This window comes from Fukomys damarensis, unplaced genomic scaffold (assembly GCF_012274545.1).
Source record: "Fukomys damarensis isolate Sample0158 unplaced genomic scaffold, DMR_v1.0_HiC HiC_scaffold_24, whole genome shotgun sequence".
NCBI lineage: Eukaryota > Metazoa > Chordata > Mammalia > Rodentia > Bathyergidae > Fukomys > Fukomys damarensis.
The window spans coordinates 71,602,087-71,612,015 of NW_022900936.1; the positions used below are offsets into that span (position 1 = coordinate 71,602,087).

General features: G+C 46.5%; 1 protein-coding gene across 1 annotated transcript in view; it reads left to right on the forward strand.

The window, feature by feature from the left end:
* Window positions 1-9,550, forward strand: part of Brk1 (BRICK1 subunit of SCAR/WAVE actin nucleating complex) — a 9,899-nt gene extending 349 nt beyond the window's left edge. The window contains exons 2-3 of the mRNA XM_010619190.3: window positions 8,716-8,798; window positions 8,976-9,550. Of these exons, the coding sequence (XP_010617492.1) occupies window positions 8,716-8,798; window positions 8,976-9,002 (110 nt within the window). The 3' untranslated portion in view covers window positions 9,003-9,550. The remainder of the gene's footprint in view (window positions 1-8,715; window positions 8,799-8,975) is intronic.
* Window positions 9,551-9,929: the final 379 nt, after the last annotated feature.

Sequence of the window (9,929 nt, forward strand, 5' to 3'; positions counted from 1 at the left end):
GTCCCCACCGCGGGCAGGCAGTGCGTGCTGCTTCCCTTGGGTGGGCTCTGCCTCCTCTGTGCCAACTCATTCCACTCGACTTCCCTGAGAGTTCCTCAGCTTTCGCAGGACGAGATCGGAACCCTCAGCGCCCTTTCGGACGCTCCCCTGTCCATCCCTTTCCCCCGGTGTGTGGCAGGAGCTGAGGTCAGAGGTTGGGTCCGGGCCTTGCAGGGCCTTGGAGAAACTCTGATATTTGTCAGTCGTCTGTCTCCTGCTAGCCCGATCCTCAGAGCTAATATAGGATAGGTGCTCTCCGCAGAGAAGCAGCTTTACCAGAATCTTCCCTAGGGGTAGCCTCGCGACCGTCTTAAATGCTTTCCGCACTGTTCAGACCTGCCTGGACCGCAAGCCTGTGACAGACTTCTACCTACCCCGTGTTCTCCAAGTGTTTTTTTTCAGTGAACTTGGTGCTGAATAAACTTTGCAAGATTGAGGGCTGACACCTAGTGACCTTTTTCAACCTGTGTAGTTTTGGTTCCACTAATCCAGCAACAGTAAACAGTTAAGATTAAATAGAAGAAACTGATGTATTAAAAAAAAATTAAAAGGAATTACTTTGTAGCTAGAAGAACTGATGAGTCCTAAGTATAAAGTGACAGCAAGAGTTTTGCCAGCGGGCTGGAGATGTAGCTCAGAGTAGAGCCTGAGCCATGCCTTGGGTTGGATCCCCTACACAGCACCCCCCGCCCGAAGTTTGTCCAAAAAAAAAACCAAAAAGTTGTCAGAAAGCATCAGCAGGAGAAACTACATCTCAGTACAAAGGTCTCTGTTGAGCCACTTTGCGGGACATAATAAAAACCCTTTCTGCATTCAAGCGGTTCCTTCTTGAAATAATGACAGATTCAGGACAAAACAGAACATCTTTTTCTTTTTTGGTACCAGCGATCGAACTCAGGTCCTTGTGCTTGCGAGGCAGGTGCCGGAACCACTAAGCTAAATCCCTGGCCTAGAACATCATTTTTAATATATTTACATTATAAGGTGTATAAGACTATAATGCTGATGTGTTGTGGTATGTAGACTCATCTGAATGAAAAGAGAACAGTGTAAATTACATCAGTGGTACGTATTCACACACACAGATTGCTGTAAAGATTGTTTTAGGGGGCCAGGAATTTATTTAGCTCAGTGGTTTCGGACGCCTGCTTCACAAGCTCAAGGACCCCAATTCGATCCCCAGTACCAAAAACAAACAAACAAACAAACAAAGATTGTAGTAGGGAGTGACAGTGATATAGAGCTCATGTATCTTGAAAATATTTTTTTCTTCTGAATAATAGAAATAAAGGAGTGTGGTTTAGCAGGAAAGGGTTTGGAATTAGGAGAGGTTAGACTAATTTTAAGTAATGGATCTAGGTTTCCTTGGAGAGGTTTTTTGTTTGTTTGGGGTTGGGTCTTTCTGTGTTGTCCAAGCTGGCCTTCATTTCTTAGGTTCAAGCAGTCCTCTTGCTTCTGCCTCCTCAATGCTGGAACTATAGGATGTGTTACCACGCTCAGTATTCACAACATTTGTTACTCATAACAGGCTCTCGGGATAATAGATGTGGTGTTTGCTTAGTCTGGAGAGGCAGTGGGAAGTATAGTTCTTAGAAAGTGGTTGGATAGATCACTCACATAGAGAAATTTTAATTTTGTTTTGTTTTTAGAAAGGGCCTTGTTGTTTAGCCCAGGCCGACTTTGAAGTATGTAGCCCAACCTAGCCTCAAACTAGAAATTCTCCAGCTTCAGCCTTCTAAGTGCTGGATTACAGTCATGGGCCACCATATCCAGCTTAAACTTTGTTTTGAAAACAAAACTAAAACATTTTATTTATCTGGTAGGAGTTAATATATCAAAGTGTTGTTAGTTCATTCAGTAAAATATTGAAAATTATGTCAGACTGGGGTTGCTTTTCAAATTTAAAAATGATCTAGCATCTCAGCCTTCCCAGTTGGGATCTTGGTAGTGTAATAACTTAATTTCCAAGCACTGAACTACATCAGTGAACTTTTTTTTTTTGGTCTTGTCAAGGTACTGGGGATTGAACCTGGCAACTTGGTGCTGAGCTACATCCCTAACTACCCCCCGCCCCCCATTTTTGGGTACTGGGGATTGAACTCTGGTCCTTGTGCTTGTAAGGCAGGCCGTGGAACCTCTGAGCTAAATCCCCTGCCCTCCCCAACCCTTTTAAATTATTTAGTTTGAGACAGCGTCTTGCTAAGTCCTGAGTTGCTCAGGCTGGGCTTGTACTTGTGATTCTTCAGCCTCATCCTCCCAGAGAGTTGAGATTACAGTAATGGGCCACCATGTTTTCTTTTCTTTTTGAGATGTTTTCCAGGCTGGTGTTGAAACCCTGGGCTCAAGTGATCCTCCTGCCTCAACCTCCCGAGGAACTGGGTCTATAGGGGACCCCACTGCTCCTGGCTGTATTAGCGAACTTTTAATTTACATACATTTATCTTTCACATAGGTTTCTTGACATATCACAACCAGAAAAGTCAGTATTATTTATCTGACACTTTTAAATTTCTAGAGTGGCTACTGTGTCCATTTATTTTTATTTATTCCCCCCCCTTTTTTTTCTTTTTGTGATATTGGGGATTGAACCCAAGGCCTGTTCTACCACTGAGCTACATTCTTGTCCTCAGCACCCTCCCCTCCTTTTGTTTTGTTGTTTGTTTATTTTGAGACAGGGTCTAAGTTCCCCAGATTGGCCTTTTTTTTTTGGTACCGGGAATCGAACTTAGGTCCCTGTGCTTGCAAAGCAGGTGATGGAATCACTGAGCTAAATCCCTGGCTCCCAGATTGGTCTTTAATTTGAAACCCTCTTGCTTTGGTTTCTGAGGAGCTGGGATTACAGGTGTGTGGCTGGACATGCAGCTCATGTATTCCTCTTCCACAGATCTGATATCCAGCTGGATATATAACAGATGTGTTGTATTTTTTAGTTGAATACAAAAACAGATTTGGCATTTTTGTTTATTTGAGACAATCTCACTGTGTAGCTCAGGCTGGCCTTGGACTCATCTGAGGTCTGGGATGATAGGCCTGTGCCTGTACCACATCTGGCTATTAAAACTGATTTAAAATAGCAAGATTCTCTTATTTTGTCTCCTATACTTCTCTATACATTAGCTTTAGAATCGGGGAGAAGAGTCTGAAAATAGAGACTTAAAATCCATGACATCCTGTCTTTGAAGCTTCACCAGCACCAAAGTGGAGTGGCTTAGTGTTGGGGTGTGGCTGGGTGTCCTCAGGCTCAGCGGTCTTCAGACATGAGGAGAGCCACAGGGACTGTGATACTGTCATCCACTGTCTTGGGAACCGGTTCTTTCTGAAGCAGATGGCTTACCTTGGTCAGGGTTAGGACTGCAGACTTGCTGCCATTTTCTTTGTTTGTTTGTTTTTTAAGAACTAAATTTGCCTTTTATAGTTTTCAAAAACCACCTACTAATTACTCCAAACATTTGGCCATTACCATTTTAGGGAGGATAGCAGCCTAACCTAAGAGAAGCCATTTTTTCTGTCTCCTAAAAATTGGAATTCTGCCTTTTTCCACATCCTTAGGCCTTGTTGGAAATCTAAAAAGAAAAGTCTTAGCCAGGTTTGGTGGTGCACGCTTACAATGTTGGCACTTGAGAGGCTGAGGCAGGAGGAGTGCTGTAAGTTTGAGGCCAGCTTGAACTCCATAGTAAGACCCTCTGTAAGATGTGACTCATTTGTAGAAATCTCAGAACAGATATTTCCTTGCTAACAAAGCAAGAAAAGAGTATTTTTACTCTGTAAATCCTAATCTCAAACCCTTTAATTTTCATTCAGTCCCAAGACTCATCCTGTGACTCACTTATTTGCAAAACCAATTCAGCAGAATTATCTTTGTCGTGGTTCGGTTATATAAAGTAAGTTCAGGAACAAGATATGTGGCAACCAGTCAGCAGAACTGATGCTCACTCCGCCAGGCACCCTCCAGGACCGGTGTTTGCCTTGGGAGTCTGGTGACTGTGTGCAGAAATACACCTGGTCAGGGCTTGTCCCGCTGCTGAATTCTTGTCCAGTGTGTTCTGTGTGAGCCGTTTGATAGGTCATGGGACCTGAAGTAGGGTTTCTGGAGCTAAGCATCTTGTATTCGACTACGTTTGTCCTTGTGGGCCAGCGGCACAGCACCATTCTTAGATTCTTGGCATCCTGGGTGCTGGGACTATAGTCACCATGCCTGGGTTTTATGTGTGCTTTTGAGCTTCCAAAAACTATGCTGAAAAGCAATTGGTCTTGTTAGGCAGCCCTACCTGGAAGTGACCACATGTGGAGGCAAATTGTGGTGCCAAGGTGCGGACAAACTTGAGCTGGGGACTAAAGGGAGCAGCGCCAGCAGGTAGAAAACAAGATGAAAGTGGGAGCTGGGCATGTGCCTCAGTGCTGGGGACTGATTTTGTGGTGGAGCTTTGCCTTGCTTGTGTATGGGAGGCTCTGGGTTAAATTCCCAGCACTGCAGAAAAATAAAAATAAAATAGAGACAGAGATTAGTGGTGTCCAACAAGGAGTGACAGTACTAGGTACAAAGTTTCTTTAGGGATGATGAGAACGTTCTAAAATTAGATTCTGGTAATGGTTGAACAACTTTGGAAATATGCTTAGGAACTGTATACTTCATTCAAGTGAACTGTATGTATGTAAATTACATATCTTTAAAACTATTTCAAAGGGGGAGTGATAAAATAGCAATGAAAGGAGGCTGCACCTGCTTTGCAAGCACAAGGTTCTGAGTTCCATCCTGAGGCCCCCCCCCAAAAAAAAGTAGCAATGAAAATGGACAAAAATGGTAGCTGGGTGTAGTAGTGCATGCCTATAATCTTAGCATATGGGAGGCAGGAGGATTGCCTCAAGTTCTAAGTCAGCCTGGGCTACCTAGTGAGTTCAAGGCCAGTCTAAATTACATAGTGAAGCTGAGTGTGGTGGTGCAAACCTGTAATCCCAGCACTTGGGAAGCTGAGGCAGGAGGATCCCTGTGAGTTCGAGACCAGCCTGGGCTCCATAGTGAGTTCCAGGTCTTTTTTTTTTTTTTTTTTTGTCAATTTTTTGGTACGGGGGATTGAACTTGGGTCCTTGTGCTTGCAAGGCAGGCAGCAGAACCACTTAGCTAAATCTACGGCCCTAGGTTAATCTCTCAACTACATAGTGAGACTCTGTCTCAAAAAAACCAAAAAAAAAAAATAAAGAAAAAGAAAAAGGGATGAATATGGTAAAGAATAAAATAGAAACAAGAATAAAATGAATACAAAGTGGAAGAATTGGGCTCTCACAAAGTTTAAATGGTGTGGGGAGTAAACTATGGCCCTGACGCAGATACTGTGATTTTCAGCAGCTATTTTAATATTCCTTCATAGACAGATTTTATCAAACCATTTCTCTAGTAATAGGCCTTTGCTTTTGTTTCTTTATCATAGTAGTAGCGGTGAGTATTTTTAATTGGTAAATTTATTTACTTATTTACTTACTTATTCTGTGTGCTGGGGATGGGACCTTTTATCCTGCATGTGCTGCCCGGGCCCTGTGCCACAAAACTACATCCCAGCCCCTATTTTTAAATCCTCGTCTAAAGGGAGAAATGCCAAAGACCAAGTACATGGGTAATTTACAGATTAGAAGTTCATTCATAAGTGTCTAGATAAATTCAAAAAAGGAAGAATTCTGTTCACCTGGCAAGATGTCTGAGAAACACAGCTTGAACCAAGTCTGTTTTATTAATGCCTCTTTGCAGACATAACGATTACATTTGCTGTGGTGAGTTTGCCCATGTGCGTGACATATTTTAATTCTTTTGTTGTCACCTTCACCTCCCTTATCCCTCCAACTGTTGCCCTTCACATTTCCATTTTTTCCCAGAGGAATAAACTTGAGGGATTTGTAGGTAAATGGATGCACTTCAAGACCGTACTGTTAAGTGAAATAAATCAGATACAGAGTTTAAATGACACATGGTTTCTCTTACATGAGAAACCCAAAATAGAAATAAAGAGCGGATTAAGAGACAGATAGTGGGAAGTAAAGAGATCTTTCCCGCATGGGAAGGGGACCAAGAGATGAAGCGAGTCTTGCTGGAAGGGGTTCAGACAGGCAGGATGGCCTGGAGTTGAGGCGAGACGGCAGTCAGGAAGGGGTGTCACAGTGAGCACTGCAGGAAAGGTCACGCGGAGTGAGTCCCGTGTGGGGACTGGGTATTTCAGACATGAAGCGATGGCTGTGGGGAGATGACCGCACACGTGTTAGGAGAGGAACCAAGAAATAATTATGCCGACATACCCTTTTCTCTTATATGTCAGGAATAGTTGGGAAAAGTGGCTGAGTAGTTTCTGTCAGAGACAAGTGCACAGGAAAAGAAACTGAGGTTGCTTTTTTTTTTTTTTTTAATTTTTTTTTGAGACAGGGTCTCACCATGTAGTTGAGACTGATCTGAACTCATTGTATAGCCCAGGCTGGTCTCGAATTCACAGTGATCCTCCTGCCTCAGGCTCCCGAGTGCTGGGTTTACAGGCTGATGTTGCATTTTGGGAGAAGTGGTGAGGGGACTGGAAGATGCAGAGGAAGAAGGGGAGTGTGGGCTCTGTGGGACACTGGTCTTTTGTTTCTTCCTGTTCTGACAGGCCTGTGCAGACAGTGGTGAGATACTTTCCTCCTTGGCACCAGTAACTTGTAGCTCCTAGGAGTTTGAAGCCTTCCTCTTCCCCTCAATATCTGCTGCTCCTTTGGTCTCCCTTTTTCTCTTCTGACACTGCAGACAGTCCCTGGTTTATGCTGGGTACCCTAACATGTGCTGGCTTTGTGCTGTGCAAAAGCAGTCTGCATTCGGTAAAAATTGTGCTTCACTTTTTCTTCTTTTCCTCAAGGCTGGGATTCAGCCCAGCACCTACCATGTGCTAGGCAAGTGCTCTGCCACTGAGCTGTGCCTAGACCGAAGCTGTCTCTCAGCTTGCGTCTTGTCTCTTCTTGGGCCAGCAGTGTGTGGCATGGAACTTTGGTGCTGCCAGGCCATGGCAGGAATGTGTGGCTCCAGTCCGCATGCAGTCGTGGTGGTAAGCAGTGGATGCTCTTCCAGCTACCGAGCGGCTGAGCTGTCATGTTGGATAAGTTAGGAAATTCAGTGCATTTTCACTGAAATAGCTTCCACCATTTTTATTTATTTATTTTGGGATAGAGACTCACTATGTAGTTCAGGCTGGCCCTGAACTTGAGATCCTCCTGCCTCAGCTTCCTTAGTACAAGCATTACGGGCACATATCACCATACATAATGCTCTTTTTTTTGACAAGATCTTGCTAAGTTATCCTGGTGGGTATCCGTGCAACACCATGCCCAGCCATGTCTCCTGCCTTTTTTTTTTTTTTTTTTTTAAATCTATCAGGGATCGAACTCAGGACCTTGCACTTGCGAGGCAGGTGGCAGAACCACTGAGCTAAATCCCTGACCCTGTCTTGAAACTCTTAGCTTGCTGGTTAACAAATGGCCATCTGTGGCTGAGCATGGTGACACAAGCTTGTAATTCTAGCACTAAGGAGGCTGAGGCAGGAAGATCACCACAAGTTCAAGGCCAGCCTGAACTACATAGACCTGTCTCAAAAACACTAAAAGCAAAAACAAAACAAATGGCCATCTGTATAGCTTTGGTGTGTTGTTTTTTATTGCTGCCATAAATTAGCAGCTTACATGTCATTTATTATTTTGCTGTTGTGTGGCTCAGAAATTCAACACTTATGCCAGGGGTGGTGGTGCACGCCTGTAATCCCAGCACTTGGAAGGCTGAGGCAGGAGGATCGCCGCAAGTTCGAGGCCACCCTGGACTACATGGCAAAACCTTGTCTCCAGAAACCAAACAAAAAATCCAACACTTAGCTGGATGTGCTAGCACATATTGTGAGCAACTATTCAGGAGGCTGAGGCAGGAGGATTGCACATTCAGTGCCAGCCTGGCACCTTAGCAAGACTTTGTCTCAAATAAAATTTAAAGAGGAGTGTATCTAGCTCCGTGGTAGAACACTTGCCTATTGTGTGTGAGGCCTTGGTTTGATCCCTGGGGGATCAACCTGCAGCACTGATCACCGGGCTGGCATCGGTCTGGCTTCCTCCCTGGAGGTCCCCCCATGAGAAGACTTGTCTTTGCCCACGGAGCTGTTGGCAGAATTCACTTTCTTGTAGTTGCAGGACCGAGGCCCCGGTTTCCTTGCTGGCTGTGAGCTGAGGCTGTTCCCAGCTCTACTGATGCTCACACCCCTGGGTCCTGGTGCTTCCCTCTGAAAGCCAGCATGTCATGTGTGGTTCCGCTCGCGCTTCCGTTCTCTTCCTCACGCTTGCCTTTGACCCTCTTCTGTGCTCTCCTCACCCTGTTCCCAAATCAGACTCACATGGAAGATCCAGGTGAGACCCCAGTATGTTCAGGCTGTTAGCCTCAGTGGTTCCTGCAGAGCCCTTCTACCCGGCATGTTCCTGGGCTCCAGAAGGAGGCTGGGTCACCGTTCTCTGTCTGCCAGGTGCTCAGCAGCGGCGGCAGTGAGGCAGCTGTGCCCCCGAGATGTGTGGCATCGACCCCTCAGCTCCCACCTCAGCTCCCACGTGTGTTCTTCACGCTGCAGCGCCCCCCTCAGCACAGGGTGTGCATGTGTGTCTTGACACTGCTCCTAAACATCAGTCTCCTTTTACCAGATATGTCTTGCCGTTCAAGGCTCGCAACCCTAAACGAGAAGCTGACAGCTCTGGAGCGGAGGATAGAGTACATCGAAGCGCGGGTGAGTAGCGGGGGCACCGCAGGGACCCTGAGCGTGAGCCGCACCTGCCTTCCTGGCTTCAGTGCCTCCACAGCTGTTTTCCGGTGAGCTCTCGCTGCCTCAGATCTAGAGCGCATGTGCTGTTTAGACCCCTTTAGTTGTTTTGAATTTGTCTGAATGTGACTTTTCCTTTGACAGGTGACAAAAGGCGAGACTCTCACCTAGGCCTGCGCTGTGCTGCTGCTGGGAAGTGCTTTATAGGACACAGGCCGTGCGGAAAAGGCCCAGCAGCCTCCAGCTCCTTCTTTTCTCCTTCAAGAGCAACAGGGCTTTTTCTTGTTTTTCTTTTTTCAAAAGTCCAGCCTTTGGGCTCTGAGAGTGTGGTGTGGCGTGGGGGGAGGAGTCCAGGGACTCCTGGACACAGCTTGCGCTCCCTTCCCAGTAATGCACGGAATTGCGGTCACTGTATCTGAGGTCAGAGTCAGAAGCCTGGGCCTCTGAGGGTCCCCCACCTCTCCAACGCTCCTTACAGCTCTCATTGCCTCTGCCTCTGTCTGCTCCCCGCCTTCGGGGGAAGGTGTGGAGTGGGGTGTCCTGGCCGAGACGCCAGGCCCACACAGTGGCTGCCAGAGAATGCTGCCGCCCTACCACTTTGTCCTGGGGAGGTCCAGGTCAGTCCCCCGCTTGGCTTGAAGAGACATCTTCAGGGTTTTCTTTCTGTCGCTTGGGCTGTCTGTGCCTCTTGTATTTCCCTAATAAATTCCTCAACTTTATTTGACTGCTGTGATTATAGAGGGAGGAGGAGCTAGAGCTGGGCTTAGCTGTCCGGCATAAAACCTCCGAGTGGGCTGTGTGATTCAAAGCTGAGGGGCTTCCCGGCCCAGGCGCCTGAGCTTGGATGCTCCCTGTGAGCCGTGTGGTCCCGGCCGACACCGGGCCAGCCCTTACACACACGAGTCAGGTGCGGTGCTCGTGGCCTGCCGACATCTCCGTGTCCACACGGTCTCGCCGCAGCCTAGGGCAGACTCCAGGTTCCGGAGACCCAAGCGGCTAAATGCCAACTTCCCTTGCACAGTGAAGCCTATACCCATAGTGGACACAACCTGAAATTTGCCTTTCTCTGTCCAAAGCTTTCTGTACACGTGTGGCACC